The 20,530-nt window shown below is 45.7% G+C and overlaps 1 protein-coding gene across 1 annotated transcript in view; it reads left to right on the top strand.

Moving 5' to 3' along the window:
* Positions 1-20,530, top strand: part of LOC137340829 (netrin-3-like) — a 395,369-nt gene that overhangs the window by 188,567 nt on the left and 186,272 nt on the right. Inside the window, exon 3 of the mRNA XM_068003642.1 lies at positions 13,106-13,255. Coding sequence (XP_067859743.1) covers positions 13,106-13,255 — 150 coding nt within the window. The remainder of the gene's footprint in view (positions 1-13,105; positions 13,256-20,530) is intronic.

Consider the following 20,530-nt stretch of genomic DNA (forward strand, 5'->3'; position numbering starts at 1 on the left):
TTAATTCATATCAATGTCTGTGGGTAACAACCTACAGTAACCAGTCTGAGTCTAGTCCATCAGGATCGTGCTGAGAAAGACTGAAGTTGCTCTTAGGGTACGGTAGCGTAGTGGTTATGTTACTGGGCTAGTAATCCAGAGGCCTGGACTAAAATCCAGAGTCACGAGTTCAAATCCCGCCACGGCGGCTGGCGAATTTAAATTCAATTAATTAAATAAAAATCTGGAATTAAAATACTAGTATCAGTAATGATGGCCATGAAACTACCGGATTGTCGTAAAAACCCACCTGGTTCACTAATGTCCCTTAGGGAAGGAAGCCTGCCGTCCTTACCCGGTCTGGCCGATATGTGACTCCAGACCCACAGCAATGTGGTTGATTCTTAATTACCCTCTTAGGGATGGGCAATAAATGCCGGCCTTGCCAGCGACGCCCACATCCTGTGAACAAATTAAAATTTTAAAAAATTTGATGGTCTTGGCAGCAAAATTCCAATGAAGGTTAAGTTTGTGGCACGTAAGGAGAATCAAATAGTTCTCCATGGTGTGGAACTCGTATGCAGGCAACAGATGGACTTGTTCCAGCCCTGTATGAGATCCAGGACCAAGCTGTGAGGTGTGTTTGTAAAAAAAAGAGAAGCTTTTGCGGGGAAGGAGGGGTCAGCCTACACTGACCATCATTCAGAACCTTGGAGAGGGAACAAGCCTCATGACAGGGACTCGCTGCCAAAGCATCTCATATCGGAATCTGATTTAAGCATCTGCTGATGAGTAAGTTTGATCCACTGCACTGGACTTAGAGATCTGGAGAATGAGTGCGGCTGGCATGCAGTGTGGGTCATTCCATCAAGCTCAAGGCAGATGTCTATCATATAGTTCATGAGGAAATGGAGTCTTGGATTGACAGCTGCTTGAAGGCATTACCCAGAGGCTGGATATGAGAATTACAGAGAATGTACAGCACAGAAACAGGCCATTCAGCCCAACTGGTCTATGCCGATGTTTATATTCCACATGAGCCTCCTCCCACCCAGCCTATCACCATATCCTTCGATGTCTTTCTCCCTCATATACTTATCTAGCTTCCCCTTAAATGCATTTATGATATTCCCCAAACCACTCCATATGGTAGCACGTTCCACATTCTCACCACTCTCCAGGTAATGATGTTTCTCCTGAAACATCTGCTATTATATCCAGGGCTTAGTGCTTACAATGATTGGGTTACAGAGGCAAACAGCTGCTGCTGAACTCAGACCTCGAACTGCTGGAAACATTGTTCAATAGAACCTGGTACTTGTCCGTGCTCAGGTCAGAAAGATGGTGAAAATGCTCTGATGCATTTTATTGTCAATGTGGTGCTCACCTGCCCTGGGAGTGTTTGATGGGACAGTGTAGAGGGAGCTTTACTCTGTATCTAACCCTGTACCTGCCCTGGGAGTGTTTGATGGGACAGTGTAGAGGGAGCTTTACTCTGTATCTAACCCGTGCTGTACCTGCCCTGGGAGTGTTTGATGGGACAGTGTAGAAGGAGCTTTACTCTGCATCTAACCCTGTACCTGTCCTGGGGGTGTTTGATGGGACAGTGTAGAGGGAGCTTTAATCTGTATCTAACCCTGTACCTGTCCTGGGAGTGTTTGATGGAACAGTGTAGAAGGAGCTTTACTCTGTATCTAACCCTGTACCTGCCCTGGGAGTGTTTGATGGGACAGTGTAGAGGGAGCTTTACTCTGTATCTAACCCGTGCTGTACCTGCCCTGGGAGTGTTTGATGGGACAGTATAGAGGGAGCTTTACTCTGTATCTAACCCATGCTGTACCTGCCCTGGGAGTGTTTGATGGGACAGTGTAGAGGGAGCTTTACTCTGTATCTAACCCATGCTGTACCTGCCCTGGGAGTGATTGATGGGACAGTGTAGAAGGAGCTTTACTCTGTATCCAACCCTGTACCTGTCCTGGGAGTGTTTGATGGGACAGTGTAGAAGGAGCTTTACTCTGTATCTAACCCATGCTGTACCTGCCCTGGGAGTGATTGATGGGACAGTGTAGAAGGAGCTTTACTCTGTATCTAACCCATGCTGTACCTGCCCTGGGAGTGATTGATGGGACAGTGTAGAAGGAGCTTTACTCTGTATCTAACCCATGCTGTACCTGCCCTGGGAGTGTTTGATGGGACAGTGTAGAAGGAGCTTTACTCTGTATCTAACCCTGTACCTGTCCTGGGAGTGTTTGATGGGACAGTGTAGAAGGAGCTTTACTCTGTATCTAACCCATGCTGTACCTGCCCTGGGAGTGATTGATGGGACAGTGTAGAAGGAGCTTTACTCTGTATCTAACCCATGCTGTACCTGCCCTGGGAGTGTTTGATGGGACAGTGTAGAAGGAGCTTTACTCTGTATCTAACCCATGCTGTACCCGCCCTGGGAGTGTTTGATGGGACAGTGTAGAGGGAGCTTTACTCTGTATCTAACCCATGCTGTACCTGCCCTGGGAGTGTATGATGGGACAGTGTAGAGGGAGCTTTACTCTGTATCTAACCCATGCTGTACCTGCCCTGGGAGTGTTTGATGGGACAGTGTAGAAGGAGCTTTACTCTGTATCTAACCCGGTACCTGTCCTGGGAGTGTTTGATGGGACAGTGTAGAAGGAGCTTTACTCTGTATCTAACCCATGCTGTACCTGCCCTGGGAGTGATTGATGGGACAGTGTAGAAGGAGCTTTACTCTGTATCTAACCCATGCTGTACCTGCCCTGGGAGTGTTTGATGGGACAGTGTAGAAGGAGCTTTACTCTGTATCTAACCCATGCTGTACCTGCCCTGGGAGTGTATGATGGGACAGTGTAGAAGGAGCTTTACTCTGTATCTAACCCGTGCTGTACCTGCCCTGGGAGTGTTTGATGGGACAGTGTAGAAGGAGCTTTACTCTGTATCTAACCCATGCTGTACCTGCCCTGGGAGTGATTGATGGGACAGTGTAGAAGGAGCTTTACTCTGTATCTAACCCTGTACCTGCCCTGGGAGTGTTTGATGGGACAGTGTAGAAGGAGCTTTACTCTGTATCCAACCCTGTACCTGTCCTGGGAGTGTTTGATGGGACAGTGTAGAAGGAGCTTTACTCTGTATCTAACCCATGCTGTACCTGCCCTGGGAGTGATTGATGGGACAGTGTAGAAGGAGCTTTACTCTGTATCTAACCCATGCTGTACCTGCCCTGGGAGTGATTGATGGGACAGTGTAGAAGGAGCTTTACTCTGTATCTAACCCATGCTGTACCTGCCCTGGGAGTGTTTGATGGGACAGTGTAGAAGGAGCTTTACTCTGTATCTAACCCATGCTGTACCTGCCCTGGGAGTGATTGATGGGACAGTGTAGAAGGAGCTTTACTCTGTATCTAACCCATGCTGTACCTGCCCTGGGAGTGTTTGATGGGACAGTGTAGAAGGAGCTTTACTCTGTATCTAACCCATGCTGTACCTGCCCTGGGAGTGTATGATGGGACAGTGTAGAGGGAGCTTTACTCTGTATCTAACCCATGCTGTACCTGCCCTGGGAGTGATTGATGGGACAGTGCAGAAGGAGCTTTACTCTGTATCTAACCCATGCTGTACCTGCCCTGGGAGTGATTGATGGGACAGTGTAGAAGGAGCTTTACTCTGTATCTAACCCATGCTGTACCTGCCCTGGGAGTGTTTGATGGGACAGTGTAGAAGGAGCTTTACTCTGTATCTAACCCATGCTGTACCTGCCCTGGGAGTGTATGATGGGACAGTGTCGAGGGAGCTTTACTCTTTATCTAACCCGTGCTGTACCTGCCCTGGGAGTGTTTGATGGGACAGTGTAGAAGGAGCTTTACTCTGTATCTAACCCATGCTGTACCTGCCCTGGGAGTGATTGATGGGACAGTGTAGAAGGAGCTTTACTCTGTGTCTAACCCATGCTGTACCTGCCCTGGGAGTGTTTGATGGGACAGTGTAGAAGGAGCTTTACTCTGTATCTAACCCTGTCCCTGTCCTGGGAGTGTTTGATGGGACAGTGTAGAAGGAGCTTTACTCTGTATCTAACCCATGCTGTACCTGCCCTGGGAGTGATTGATGGGACAGTGTAGAAGGAGCTTTACTCTGTATCTAACCCTGTACCTGCCCTGGGAGTGTATGATGGGTCAGTGTAGAGGGAGCTTTACTCTGTATCTAACCCGTGCTGTAGCTGCCCTGGGAGTGTTTGATGGGACAGTGTAGAGGGAGCTTTACTCTGTATCGAACCCGTGCTGTACCTGCCCTGGGAGTGATTGATGGGACAGTGTAGAGGGACCTTTACTCTGTATCTAACCCGTGCTGTACCTGCCCTGGGAGTGATTGATGGGACAGTGTAGAGGGAGCTTTTCTCTGTATCGTGAATGCGTGGCTGAAGGGTTGGTGGAGGAGGGAGGGATTTTGATTCCTGAGGAATTGGGACCGATTCTGGGTAAGGTGGGGGCTGTACAAGCCGGACGGGTTGCACCTCAACAGATCCGGGACTAATATCCTTGCAGGGCGGTTTGCTTCTGGTGTTGGGGAGGGTTTAAGCTAGAGTGGCAGGGGGATGGGAACCTGAGTGGGGAGTCAGAAGGGAGTAAAGTTGAAAGCAGCAAGAGAGGGGAGGACCCACGGGAAATTTACAATACGAACAGTTGTTCAAGAACAAGTGAAAGGGAAAAGCGTAGAGCAGCAGAAAGAAAGTGTACTTTAGGCACTACAGATAAAGTGAAAACTAGAAGGCGTAAGGCGATTAACCCAGCATCAAAGCTGAAGGTCAGGCTAGGGTGTGTGGCCCAACTAAGAGTTCTATATACAAATGCACAGACTATAAGGAATAAATTAAATGAACTACAGGCACAAATTCAAATTGGAGGGTATGACACGATAGCTATTACTGAGACATGGCTGCAGGATGGTCAGGATTGGGAACTAAATATACCAGGTTATAAGGTCTACAGGAGAGATAGGGAAAATGGAAGAGGGGGAGGAGTCGCCTTAATGATTAGAGATGAAATCACTTCAATGATAAAGCAGGATATAACGAGAGGTAAGCAGCCAACAGAGACCTTATGGGTTGAATTGAGAAATAGGAAAGGATCTAAGACTATAGTGGGAGTTGTGTATAGGACCCCTGGCAGCAGCTCTGAAGTGCTAGATTGTATAAATGCAGAGATTAGACAAGCGTGTGAGAAAGGCATAGTGATCTTAATGGAGGACTTTAACCTTCACATAGATTGGGAAAAGCAGACTAGCAACTGTCAGAAAGGTAGTGAATTTCTTGAGTGTGCCCGGGATAGTTTTCTACAGCAGTATGTCCTAGAGGCAACAAGGGGGCAAGCCATAGTAGATTTAGCAATGAGTAATGAACCAGATTTAGTTAACAGCTTAACTTTGCATGAACATCTATCCAATAGCGATCATAACATGATCGAGTTCAAGGTAGTGTTTGAAAGGGAAAAAAGTGAATCAGCTGCTAAGATTCTAGACTTGGGCAAGGCCGACTTCAATGGGATGAGACAGAGACTGTCCACAGTAAACTGGGCAAATCTGTTAATGGGTAAAACGACTGATGATCAGTGGGAAATGTTTAAAGAAACATTTAACGTGATGCAGAATTGGTTTATACCCCTGAGGGGCAAGAACTCTACTTGCCAAGAAAAACAGCCATGGAGAACTAAAGAGGTAAGGGACAGTATAAGACATAAGGAAAGGGCATACAAAAAGGCAAAAAATGGCACAGATCCTGACGAATGGGAAAGATACAAAGATCAACAAAGGGTCACAAAACAGATACGAAGAGCTACAAAAAGGGAGTACGAAAAAAAACTTGCAAGGGATATCAAAACCAATACGAAGAACTTTTAGAGTTATATTAGGAAAAAGAGGGTGGTCAGGAGCAGTGTTGGCCCCTTAAAAACTGAAAGTGGGGATATTGTCATTGACAATGGGGAAATGGCGGACATGTTGAACAATTACTTTGCGTCAGTATTTACAGTAGAAAAAGAGGATAGCATGCCGGAAATCCCAAGAAAACTAATATTGAATCGGGGTCAGGGACTCGATAAAATTAACATAAGTAAAACAACAGTAATGAAGAAAATAATAGCACTAAAGAGTGACAAATCCCCAGGACCAGATGGTTTCCATCCCAGGGTTTTAAAGGAAGTAGGTGAGCACATTGCAGATGCCCGAACTATAATCTTTCAAAGTTCTCTAGATTCAGGAACTGTCCCTCTAGATTGGAAAATTGCACATGTCACTCCGCTTTTTAAGAAAGGAGAGAGAGGGAAACCAGGGAATTATAGACCAGTTAGCCTAACATCTGTTGTGGGGAAAATGCTGGAGTCTATAATTAAGGAGAGGGTGACTGAACACCTCGAGAATTTTCAGTTAATCAGAGAGAGCCAGCATGGATTTGTGAAAGGTAGGTCGTGCCTGACAAACCTGATTGAATTTTTTGAAGAGGTGACTAAAGTAGTGGACAGGGGAATGTCAATGGATGTTATTTATATGGACTTCCAGAAGGTATTTGATAAAGTCCCACAAAAGAGACTGTTAGCTAAGATAGAAGCCCATGGAATCGAGGGAAAAGTACGGACTTGGTTAGGAAGTTGGCTGAGCGAAAGGCGACAGAGAGTGGGGATAATGGGTAGGTACTCACATTGGCAGGATGTGACTAGTGGAGTCCAACAGGGATCTGTCTTGGGGCCTCAATTATTCACAATATTTATTAACGACTTAGATGAAGACATAGAAAGTCTCATATCTAAGTTTGCGGATGACACAAAGATTGGTGGCATTGTAAGCAGTGTAGATTAAAACATAAAATTACAAAGGGATATTGATAGATTAGGTGAATGGGCAAAACTGTGGCAAATGGAATTCAATGTAGACAAATGTGAGTTCATCCACTTTGGACCAAAAAAGGATAGAACAGGGTACTTTCTAAATGGTAAAAAGTTAAAAACAGTGGATGTCCAAAGGGACATAGTACATAGATCATTGAAGTGTCATGAACAGGTGCAGAAAATAATCAACAGGGCTAATGGAATGCTGGCCTTTATATCTAGAGGACTGGAGTACAAGGGGGCAGAAGTTATGCTGCAGCTATACAAAACCCTGGTTAGACCGCACCTGGAGTACTGTGAGCAGTTCTGGGCACCACACCTTCAGAAGGACATATTGGCCTTGGAGGGAGTGCAGCGTAGGTTTACTAGAATGATACCCGGACTTCAAGGGTTAAGTTACGAGGAGAAATTACACAAATTGGGGTTGTATTCTCCAGAGTTTAGAAGGTTAAGGGGTGATCTGATCGAATTTTATAAGATATTAGGGGGAACAGATAGGGTGGATAGAGAGAAACTATTTCCGCTGGTTGGTGATTCCAGGAGTAGGGGGCACATTCTAAAAATTAGAGCCAGACCTTTCAGGAGCGAGATTAGAAAACATTTCTACACACAAAGGGTGGTAGAAGTTTGGAACTCTCTTCCGCAAACGGCAATTGATACTAGCTCAATTGCTCAATTTAAATCTGAGATAGATAGCTTTTTGGCAACCAAGGTATTAAGGGATATGGGCCAAAGGCAGGTTTATGGAGTTAGATCACAGATCAGACATGATCTTATCAAATGACGGAGCAGGCACGAGGGGCTGAATGGCCTACTCCTGTTCCTATATTCCCCGGGTTCTGCCTCACCTTCCTTTCTGCGCTGATTCTCACCTCACTCTGACATCACTCATGGGTGAGATACAGAGTAAACCAGGGAGAAAGAGTGATCACAGATAAAGGAGAGTGTAAAACCAGGGAGAGAGAGTGATCACAGACAAAGGACAGAGTGTAAAACCAGGGGGATGGAGTGATCACAGACAAAGGACAGAGTGTAAAACCAGGGAGAAAGAGTGATCACAGACAAAGGACAGAGTGTAAAACCAGGGAGAGAGTGATCACAGATAAAGGAGAGTGTAAAACCAGGGAGAGAGAGTGATCACAGAAAAGGGTCAGAGTGTAAAACCAGGGAGAGAGTGATCACAGACAAAGGACGGAGTGTAAAACCAGGGAGAAAGTGATCACAGACAAAGGACAGAGTGTAAAACCAGGGAGAAAGTGATCACAGACAAAGGACAGAGTGTAAAACCAGGGAGAGAGAGTGATCACAGACAAAGGACAGAGTGTAAAACCAGGGAGAGAGAGTGATCACAGACAAAGGACAGAGTGCAAAACCAGGGGTAGAGAGTGATCATAGAATCATAGAATCATAGAAGTTACAACATGGAAACAGGCCCTTTGGCCCAACATGTCCATGTCGCCCAGTTTATACCACTAAGCTAGTCCCAATTGCCTGCACTTGGCCCATATCCCTCTATACCCATCTTACCCATGTAACTGTCCAAATGCTTTTTAAAAGACAAAATTGTTCCCGCCTCTACTACTGCCTCTGGCAGCTCGTTCCAGACACTCACCACCCTTTGAGTGAAAAAATTGCCCCTCTGGACCCTTTTGTATCTCTCCCCTCTCACCTTAAATCTGTGCCCCCTCGTTATAGACTCCCCTACATTTGGGAAAAGATTTTGACTATCGACCTTATCTATGCCCCTCATTATTTTATAGACTTCTATAAGATCACCCCTGAACCTCCTACTCTCCAGGGAAAAAAGTCCCAGTCTGTCTAGCCTCTCCCTGTAAGTCAAACCATCAAGTCCCGGTAGCATCCTAGTAAATCTTTTCTGCACTCTTTCTAGTTTAATAATATCCTTTCTATAATAGGGTGACCAGAACTGTACACAGTATTCCAAGTGTGGCCTAACTAATGTCTTGTACAACTTCAACAAGACATCCCAACTCCTGCATTCAATGTTCTGACCAATGAAACCAAGCATGCTGAATGCCTTCTTCACCACCCTATCCACCTGTGACTCCACTTTCAAGGAGCTATGAATCTGTACTCCCAGATCTCTTTGTTCTATAACTCTCCCCAACGCCCTACCATTAACGGAGTAGGTCCTGGCCCGATTCGATCTACCAAAATGCATCACCTCACATTTATCTAAATTAAACTCCATCTGCCATTCATCGGCCCACTGGCCCAATTTATCAAGATCCCGTTGCAATCCTGGATAACCTTCTTCACTGTCCACAATGCCACCAATCTTGGTGTCATCTGCAAACTTACTAACCATGCCTCCTAAATTCTTATCCAAATCATTAATATAAATAACAAATAACAGCGGACCCAGCACCGATCCCTGAGGCACACCGCTGGACACAGGCATCCAGTTTGAAAAACAACCCTCTACAACCACCCTCTGTCTTCTGTCGTCAAGCCAATTTTGTATCCAATTGGCGACCTCACCTTGGATCCCATGAGATTTAACCTTATGTAACAACCTACCTTGCGGTACCTTGTCAAATGCTTTGCTCAAGTCCATGTAGACCACGTCTACTGCACAGCCCTCATCTATCTTCTTGGTTACCCCTTCAAAAAACTCAATCAAATTCGTGAGACATGATTTTCCTCTCACAAAACCATGCTGACTGTTCCTAATTAGTCCCTGCCTCTCCAAATGCCCGTAGATCCTGTCTCTCAGAATACCCTCTAACAACTTACCCACTACAGATGTCAGGCTCACTGGTCTGTAGTTCCCAGGCTTTTCCCTGCCGCCCTTCTTAAACAAAGGCACAACATTTGCTACCCTCCAATCTTCAGGCACCTCACCTGTAGCGGTGGATGATTCAAATATCTCTGCTAGGGGACCCGCAATTTCCTCCCTAACCTCCCATAACGTCCTGGGATACATTTCATCAGGTCCCGGAGATTTATCTACCTTGATGCGCGTTAAGACTTCCAGCACCTCCCTCTCTGTAATATGTACACTCCTCAAGACATCACTATTTATTTCCCCAAGTTCCCTAACATCCATGCCTTTCTCAACCGTAAATACCGATGTGAAATATTCATTCAGGATCTCACCCATCTCTTGTGGTTCCGCACATAGATGACCTTGTTGATCCTTAAGAGGCCCTACTCTCTCCCTAGTTACCCTTTTGCCCTTTATGTATTTGTAGAAGCTCTTTGGATTCACCTTTGCCTGATCTGCCAAAGCAATCTCATATCCCCTTTTTGCCCTCCTGATTTCTCTCTTAACTCTACTCCGGCAACCTCTATACTCTTCAAGGGATCCACTTGATCCCAGCTGCCTATGCATGTCATATGCCACCTTCTTCCTTTTGACTAGGGCATCAATCTCCCGAGTCATCCAAGGTTCCCTACTTCTACCAGCCTTGCCCTTCACTTTATAAGGAATGTGCTTACCCTGAACCCTGGTTAACACACTTTTGAAAGCCTCCCACTTACCAGACGTCCCTTTGCCTGCCAACAGACTCTCCCAATCAACTTCTGAAAGTTCCTGTCTAATACCATCAAAATTGGCCTTTCCCCAATTTCGAATTTTAACTTTTGGGCCAGACCTATCCTTCTCCATAGCTATCTTAAAACTAATGGAATTATGATCACTGGTCCCAAAGTGATCCCTCACTAACACTTCTGTCACCTGCCCTTCCTTATTTCCCAAGAGGAGGTCAAGTTTTGCCCCCTCTCTAGTCGGGCCATCCACATACTGAATGAGAAATTCGTCCTGAATACACTCAACAAATTTCTCTCCATCCAAGCCCCTAATGCTATGGCTGTCCCAGTCAATGTTGGGAAAGTTAAAGTCCCCAACTATTACCACCCTATTTTTCTTGCAGCTGTCTGTAATCTCCTTACATATTTGCTCCTCAATTTCCCGTTGACTATTTGGGGGTCTGTAGTACAATCCTATCAAAGTGATCTCTCCCTTCTTATTTTTCAGTTCTACCCATATAGACTCAGTGGGCGAACCCTCGGATATATCCCCTCTCACTACTGCCGTGATGTTCTCCCTAATCAAGAACGCAACTCCCCCTCCTCACTGACCTCCTGCTCTATCTTTCCTATAGCATCTGTACCCTGGAACATTGAGCTGCCAGTCCTGCCCCTCCCTTAGCCATGTTACAGTAATAGCTATAACATCCCAGTCCCATGTACCCATCCATGCCCTGAGTTCATCTGCCTTGCCCATCAGACTTCTTGCATTGAAATAAATGCAGTTTAATCTAGACTTCCCTTGGTCTTTGCCCTGCTTTCTCAGACCATCTGTCCGGTCATGTTCTGTACACTCTCCCTTACTGCCTTTTGTTTCTGTCACCACTTTATTTCCCACTGACTTCCTGCATCGGTTCCCATCCCCCTGCCACATTAGTTTAAACCCTCCCCAACAGCACTGGCAAACACTCCCCCTAGGACATTGGTTCCAGTCCTGCCCAGATGCAGACCGTCCAATTTGTACTGGTCCCACCTCCCCCAGAACCGGTTCCAATGGCCCAGGAATTTGAATCCCTCCCTCTTGCACCATCTCTCAAGCCACGTATTCATCTTAGCTATCCTGTCATTCCTACTCTGACTAACCCGTGGCACTGGTCGCAATCCTGAGATTACTACCTTTGAGGTCCTGCTCTTTAGTTTAACTCCTAACTCCCTAAATTCAGCTTGTAGGACCTCATCCCGTTTTTTACCTATATCGTTGGTGCCTATATGCACCACGACAACTGGCTGTTCACCCTCCCCCTCCAGAATGTCCTGCAGCCGCTCCGAGACATCCTTGACCCTTGCACCAGGGAGGCAACATACCATCCTGGAGTCTCGGTTGCGTCCGCAGAAACGCCTGTCTATTCCCCTTACAATCGAGTCCCCTATCACTATAGCTCTGCCACTCTTTTTCCTGCCCTCCTGTGCAGCAGAGCCAGCCACGGTGCCATGAACCTGGCCACTGCCACCTTCCCCTGGTGAGCCATCTCCCCCAACAGTATCCAAAACGGTTTACCTGTTTTGGAGGGAGATGACCGCAGGGGACCCCTGCACTGCCTTCCTACTCTTCCTCTGTCTGTTGGTCACCCATTCACTATCTCCCTCAGTAATTTTTATCTGCGGTGTGACCAACTCACTGAACGTGCTATCCACGACTTTCTCAGCATCGCGGATGCTCCAAAGTGAGTCCATCCGCAGCTCCAGAGCCGTCAAGCGGTCAAACAATAGCTGCAGCTGGACACACTTCCCGCAGGTGAAGGAATCAGGGATACAGGAAGGAGCCCTGAATTCCCACATCTCACAAGAGGAACATGACACGGCTCTGGGATCTCCTGCCATGACTTAACCCTTAAATTAGCTTAAGAACAACTACAATGTCAAGAGAAAAAAAAAGGAAAGAAAAACTACTTACCACTCCCTTTAAGGAGTTTACTCCTTTAAATTGTTCTCAATTTAGAGAATGTTAACTACACTAGGGACCTTGATTCACTAAAAAATAAACGTTACTTCCTATAAGACCTGCAGACCTTCCCTTTATTTTTACTTTGGTTCCTGTCGATAAGTAGAAATACTCACCTGAACCTACTCACCAATCAGGTGCCTCCCCTGTGTCGCGTCCCGATCTGATTCCTGACGTCACTTCGAACTCGGTCGCAGCTCCGCTCGGCTCGGCTCCTCTCAGCTGTTCTCAGCGCTCTGAAATCCCGCCTTTTATTGGACGCTCCCTCCGCTCGGCTCGGCTCCTCTCAGCCATTATCTTATCAAATGGCGGAGCGGGCTCAAGGGGCTGAATGGCCTACTCCTGCTCCTATATTCCTATGTTCCTATGTATCTAACCCCCCGTGCTATCCTGCCCTGGGAGTGTTTGATGGGGCAGTGTAGAGGGAGCTTTACTCTGTATCTAACCTGTGCTGTACCTGCCCTGGGTAATGAATGTCCTATTTCCCAGCAGACACATCCCTCTCTTTGATAAGCACAGCAAACAATGGAAAGCAAAGCAACATCTTTAACCATCTATATCTGTGTTGCTATTGGCTGTTTACAGGTTCAGTCATGAACAATTCGGCGCAGATAGAGAAAGATTCTGATGAATTGTTCTAATCTTGGTCTCTGGATCATTTCTTTGTGAAGGCACAGTCTGTGACTTCCTGAATGGTTGCATTTATCTGCCACTTTGACTGATTTGTGCCCATTTCTTCCCTTCCACAGCTTGTGACTGTCACCCTGTTGGTGCAGCTGGTAAAACCTGCAATCAGACGACAGGACAATGCCCATGCAAGGATGGTGTGACTGGCATTACGTGCAATCGATGTGCTAAGGGTTATCAGCAGAGCCGATCCCCAGTTGCCCCTTGTATCAGTAAGTCTCTCTTTGTTTGTTTTTGCTGCCATTACTTGTTATAGGAGCTGGTGCCTGACCCAGTCATGGGAGTCATCAGTCGCATTGAGTAAGGAGCAAGTCAGACAGCAAAGCCCCATGTTGTCTCATCTTTGAGCTATGGCCTGTTTCCTAAAGGTAAAGAAAAGTTTTGTGAAGAATAAATTAAGAGGGTTCATTTATGGGATTCTTTTGGCTTTTTTATTCTCGATATTTTTGGCTTCTGCATTTCAGATCCTCTTGTAGATTCTCACTCCTTGCGTCCCAGGCAATGTTTTGCACGTGTCCAGATATCAAGGCAAATTCGTAGCATGTTCAGGAAAGGAGCAGAGAAACCCCTTCAATTTATTTTAGCTCCTTCTCTGCAGAAGATGATAGAATAACAATACATTAGATTTTGACTTAGGTTTTAACTTTCAAACAAATTTATAGTAAAAGAACAAGCAAACACGTATTTTTACAGGAGTTGTTAAGTTTTGCTAGCTCCTCGTTAATAAACTGAATAAATAATTTGTGGTTGCTGTGCTAAACTCTGACACCAGTAATATTCTTACACAGTAGTTTGTTTTTCCTTTTACCACCAACTACAGAAACTATCTGGCCCAACTGACACTCTTCAGAATTTCCAGGCATACTCACTGATTTTACATTCTCCATCATGTAGTGTGGTACTACCACCGTGCTGAGTCTAAGACTAAGGACAGATCTAGCAGCCCAAGCTGGGCACCCATGAGGCACTGTGGGCCATCAGCAGCAGCAGGATTTTTTATCACCACAATCTGTAAGCTCAGGATGCAGCACATCTCTCACTCATTGATCATCATAAAGCCAAGAGACCAACCCTGATTCAATGAAGAGCATAGAAAGGTGTGCCAGATGCAGCACCAGGCAAACCTTAAAATGAGGTACGAACCTAGTGAAGTGACTACACAGGGCTACCTGCGCTAAAACCCAACAGCAGCAGCTATGGACAGAGCTAAGTGATCACACAACCAACAGGTCAGAGCAAAGCTCTATAACTCTAGTCCATTCACTTGAGAATGGTGGTGATTCAAGGCTTTAGCGTTTGGAAGTGTCTTCAGCCAAAAGTGCCAACTGGATGATTCCTGAGGTTCCCATCTCACAGATACTATTTTGTAGCAAATTTGGTTGATTCTGTGTGGCATTAAGAAGCAGCTGAGTGCACTGGACACAGCAAAGGCTAAAGCCCCTGACAACACCCCAGCTGTACAGCTGAAGACCCGTGCACCAGAGCTGTCACTTCCCGAACCAAGCTGCTCCAAGCAATGACACTGGCATCTACCCGACAATGCGGAAGACTGCCCAGGTATGTCCTATCCACAAAAAACAGGATAAATCTAATCCAGCCCATTACCACTCTATCAATCTCCTCCCAGCTAAATCTAACCCTGCCCATTACCACCCTATCCAGCTCCTCACAGATAAATCTAACCATAAATCTACCAGAATGGTTCCAGGGATGAGGGACCTCAGTTACGTGGATAGACTGGAGAAGCTGGGGTTGTTCTCCTTAGAGCAGAGAAAGTTGACAGGAGATTTGATAGAAGTTTTCAAAATCATGAATTGTAGGTTAGCAAATAAAGAGAAACTGTTCCCATTGGTGGAAGGGTTGAGAACCAGAGGACACAGATTTAAGGTGATTGGCAAAAGAACCAAAGTGACATGAGGAAAAACTTGTTTACGCAGCGAGTAATTATGATCTGGAATGCGCTGCCTGAAAGGATGGTGGAAGCAGATTCAATCGTGGCTTTCAAAAAGGAATTGGATAAATACTTGAAGGGAAAAAATTTGCAGGGCTATGGGGAAAGAGCGTGGGGACTAACTGGATTGCTCTTACAAAGAGCCGGCAAGGGCTTGATGGACCGAATGGCCTCCTTCTGTGCTGTAACCATTCTATGATTCTATGAACCCAGCCAGCTAACATTCACCACATATAAGTGCCAGGTAATGACCATCGCAAGCAAGAGAAAGCCCAGTCATCTCCCTTTGACCTTCAATGGCACCACGATAACCGAGACCCCACCATCGACATCTTGGGGATCACCTTTGACCAGAATCAACACTGTGGCTACAAGAGCAGACCAGAGGCTGGGTACTCTGTGATGAGTGGCTCACAGGCTAACCCCTCAAAGCCTCTCCAATATTTCTCAGGTTTAAGACAGGACTGTAATGGAATATTCAACACTTGCCTGAATGAGTGCAGACACAATAACACTCAAGAAGCTCAACACCATCCAGGACAGATCAGTTCACTTGATCGATGCCCCTGACAGGGGACTCCATATCCACCACTGGCGCTCCGTGACTGCTGTATATGCTATCGACAGGATGCACTGCACCAACTCACCAAGGTTATTTCATCAGCACTTCCCTCTCTTGTGACTTCTACCACGGAAAAGGACAAGAGCAGCAATGTAATGGGAACACCATCAACTCCAAATTCCCTTCCAAGTCACACACAATACTAATTTAAACATATATCATAGTTCCTTCATCATCACTGGGTCAGAATTGTGGAATTCCCCACCGAACATCATTGTGGAAAAGGAATGCAGCTGATCCAGCATTACCTTCTCAGGACAACAAGGGATGGGCAATAAATGCAACTTTGCCAGTATCACCTAAATACTGAGAACAAAAAAATAGACAAGTTAACATAGAAACATAGAAAATAGGAGCAAGAGTAGGCCATTCAGCCCTTCGGGCCTGCTTCTCCATTCAAAATGATCATGGCTAATCGTCGAACTCAGTACCCTGTTCCCACTTTTTCCCGATATCCCTTGATCCCTTTAGCATTAAGAAATATATCCATCTCCTTCTTGAATACATCTAATGACTCGTCCTCCACTGCCTTCTGTGGTAGAGAATTCCACAGGTTCACCACCCTCTGAGTGAAGAAATTTCTCCTCATCTCGGTTCTAAATGGCCTACCCCGTATCCTGAGACTGTGACCCCTGATTCTGGACTCCCCATCCATCGGGAACATCCTCCCTGCATCTAGTGTGTCTAGTCCTGTTAGAATTTTATATGTTTCGATGAGATCACCTCTCATTCTTCGAGTGAATATAGGCCTAGTCGACCCAATCTCTCCTCATACATCAGTCCTGCCATCCCAGGAATCAGTCTGGTAAACCTTCGATGCACTCCCTCCATGGCAAGGACATCCTTCCTCAGATAAGGAGACCAAAACTGCACACAATACTCCAGATGTGGTCTCACTAAGGCCCTGTATAACTGCAGTAAGACATCCCTGCTCCTGTACTCAAATCCTCTTGCAATGAAGGCCAACATACCATTCGCCTTCCTAACTGCTTGCTGCACCTGAATGCTCGCTTTCAGTGACTGGTGTACAAGGACACCCAGGTCTCGTTGCACCTCCCCTTTTCCCAATCTATCACCATTCAGATAATAATCTGCCTTTTTCTTTTTACAACCAAAGTGGATAACCTCACATTTATCCACATTATACTGCATCTGCCATGTCCTTGCCCACTCACCCAACTTGTCTAAATCACATTGGAGCCTCTTTGCATCCTCCTCACAGCTCACATTCCACCCCAGCTTTGTGTCGTCTGCAAACTTGGAAATGTTACATTCAGTTCCCTCATCCAAATCATTGATACATATTGTGAATAGCTGGGGCCCAAGCACTGATCCCTGCGGTACCCCACTAGTCACTGCCTGCCACTCGGAAAAAGACTTGTTTATTCCTACTCTCTGTTTCCTGTCTGTCAACCAATTCTCAATCCATGCCAGTATATTCCCCCCAATCCCATGTGCTTTAATTTTGCACACTAACCTCTTGTGTGGGACCTTATCAAAAGCCTTCTGAAAACCTAAATACACCACATCCACTGGTTCTCCCCTATCTATTCTACTGGTTACATCCTCAAAAAACACCAGTAGATTTGTTAAGCATGATTTCCCTTTCGTAAACCCATGCTGACTTTGTCCAATCCCGTTAATGCCCTCCAAGTGTTCTGTTATCACATCTTTTATAATAGACTCTAGCATTTTCCCCACTACTGATGTTAGGCTAACTGGTCTGTAATTCCCTGTTTTTTCTCTCCCTCCTTTTTTAAATAGTGAGGTTACATTTGCCACCCTCCAATCTGTAGGAACTGTTCCAGAGTCTATAGAATTTTGGAAGATGATCACCAATGCATCCACTATTTCCAGGGCCACTTCCTTTCGTACTCTGGGATGTAGATTATCAGGCCCTGGGGATTTGTCAGCCTTTAGCCTCATTAATTTCCCTGGCACTATTTTTTTACTGATACTGATTTCCTTCAGTTCCTCCCTCTCACTGGACCCTTGGTTCCCCAACATTTCTGGAAGGTTATTTGTGTTCTCCTTTGTGAAGACAGAACCAAAGTATGTGTTTAATTGTTCTGCCATTTCTTTGTTCCCCATTATAATTTCCCCGATTTCTGACTGTAAGGGACCTACATTTGTCTTCACTAATCTTTTTCTCTTGACATATTTATAGAAGCTTTTACAGTCAGTTTTTATGTTCCCTGCTAGTTTACTCTCATACTCTATTTTTCCCCTCTTAATCAATCTCTTCGTCCTCCTTTGCTGAATTCTGAACTGCTCCTAATCCTCAGGCTTGCCGCTTTTTCTGGCAATTTTATATGTCTCCTCTTTGGATCTAATACTATCCCTAATTTCTTTTGTAAGCCACGGTTAAGGCACCTTTCCTGTTTTATTTTTGCGCCAGACAGGAATGAATAATTGTTATAATTCCTGCACACGTTCTTTAAATATTAGCCATTGCCTATCCACCGTCATCCCTTTTAGTGAAGTTCCCCAATCTATCATAGCCAACTCACACCTCATACTTTCGTAATTTCCTTTATTTAGATTCAGGAGCCTAGTTTCGGATTCAACTACTTCACTCTCCATCTTAAGTTGATAAATACCTTCCTTGAATTTCAATAACTGGCTGTTGATTCAAATTGAATTGACAATTGAAAATATATTTCAACTAACTGTTTATATTTGAATGGAATGCATTCGGCCTTTGTCCGGTAAATACGCAGCAACAACCTGACTAGCTGCAACAAATGAATTAGCAGAAGCTGCAACATGATTTCTGTGAGTAAAGCTAGTCCTTAAGCCCTTGTGTACCACGACAAGGTTACAACCAATACCATTTTAAATATTTAGCAAAAATGCTTCATTTTTGTCAGATATTCTTGTGGAGAATTATATTTAACTGAAAAGGGATCTCGCCAGGCCTTCCACTGGATTTATAAGCACAGAAATTTGTAGCAATGCAGAATAACGTTTTTAATGCTACCAGTTGTGTTTGTTGCTGCTAAGATTTACTCTGTATCTAACCCTGTACCTGTCCTGGGAGTGTTTGATGGGACAGTGTAGAGGGAGCTTTACTCTGTATCTAACCCTGTACCTGCCCTGGGAATGTTTGATGGGACAGTGTAGAGGGAGCTTTACTCTGTATCTAACCCGTGCTGTACCTGTCCTGGGAATGTTTGATGGGACAGTGTAGAGGGAGATTTACTCTGTATCTAACCCTGTACCTGCCCTGGGAGTGTTTGATGCTGTGATTGGGTGCTTCCAATCGAATAGTATTCCATTCCTCAGTACTAATATCTCTCATCATGATAAACATAAAATTCAGTTTAAAAAAAATAGTGGAAGTAAAACCCAGGCAGTGAGAGCGATCGGTGAGAGCGATCGGTGAGAGTGATCGGTGAGAACGATCGGTGAGAGCGATCGGTGAGAGCGATCGGTGAGAGTGATCAGTATAGTAGCCAAATACATTTGGAGACTGAGGTGTTTCTATTTACAATTGAAACCTGAAAATTTTTATTGAATTTCACATGCACATTGACATGTAGTATGTCACTTGTTAACTAATTAATCTGGAGAAGTAAGATAATGCTTGAAAATACATGGCCCCTCCAACCTCCCTGAACATCTTTGGCAATAGTCTTCTGTCTGACTTGTCAAATCCCGTTATTTATGGCATGCGGATATTGCATTGGGTGGGTGTCGTGGTGAAACATTCGAGATCACGCTCGCTGGCTCAGATATACAGCTAATAGCTCACAGGTACAAGGCATATTTCCAACACAACATTGAGACACAGTGGTTAATCTTTCTTTCCCTTTTCCCTGATCCCAGTAATTTTTCACCAACGCCTTATGTTTTAGTTATTTTTTCTTGTAAAGGAGTGAGAACAGCAGATGGGGCTTGAAATGAGAAGAAAAGAACTGAGCATCATGTGAAAAGATAAAACTGCATTGTTCAAAAACCCAATACCCAATCTACATTTGGTGTCCCCAGCATACAGCTGACTGCATCAGGAATATGGGATCCAATGTACTAAATGGAGGAAAGCACATGTTCAGGGCATGGGCAAGAGTGTGGGAAGAAGGGATTAGGCAGCTGTTGCTCTGCTGTGGTTGCACAAAAATATACCCAGGGAAGAGCAGCTGGTTTTAGAGATGGTGGAAAAGTCAATGGACTGAGGACTTGTGCAGGTAGTGGAGCCTCCAGAAAACAGGGAGAGGAGCAGAAATGCATGTGGTGCTTGGATCAGATTGTGCAGATGGCAGAAGTGGCCGGAGATGATGGGGAGGATGTGGAAGCTGCAAGGTTTACAAAACAAGGACAAGAAGGAATATTGCCATCATGAGAGCTGCAAGGAGAAGTGGTGGTGTGGTAGGGATGAGAATGGTGGTGGGTCAGAGTGAGGGGAAAGGGGTCATGGTGAGGGGAAAGGGGTCATGGTGAGGGGAAAGGGGTCATGGTGAGGGGAAAGGGGTCATGGTGAGGGGAAAGGGGTCATGGTGAGGGGAAAGGGGTCATGGTGAGGGGAAAGGGATTAGGGTGAGGGGAAAGGGGTCAGAGTGAGGGGAAAGGGGTCAGAGTGAGGGGAAAGGGGTCAGGGTGAGGGGAAAGGGGTCAGGGTGAGGGGAAAGGGGTCAAGGTGAGGGGAAAGGGGTCAGGGTGAGGGGAAAGGGGTCAAGGTGGGGGGAAAGGGGTCAGAGTGAGGGGAAAGGGGTCAGGGTGAGGGGAAAGGGATCAGGGTGAGGGGAAAGGGGTCAAGGTGGGGGGAAAGGGGTCAGAGTGAGGGGAAAGGGGTCAGGGTGAGGGGAAAGGGGTCAAGGTGAGGGGAAAGGGGTCAAGGTGAGGGGAAAGGGGTCAGAGTGAGGGGAAAGGGGTCAGAGTGAGGGGAAAGGGGTCAGAGTGAGGGGAAAGGGGTCA

The sequence above is a fragment of the Heptranchias perlo genome, chromosome 22, assembly GCF_035084215.1.
Source record: "Heptranchias perlo isolate sHepPer1 chromosome 22, sHepPer1.hap1, whole genome shotgun sequence".
Lineage (NCBI taxonomy): Eukaryota > Metazoa > Chordata > Chondrichthyes > Hexanchiformes > Hexanchidae > Heptranchias > Heptranchias perlo.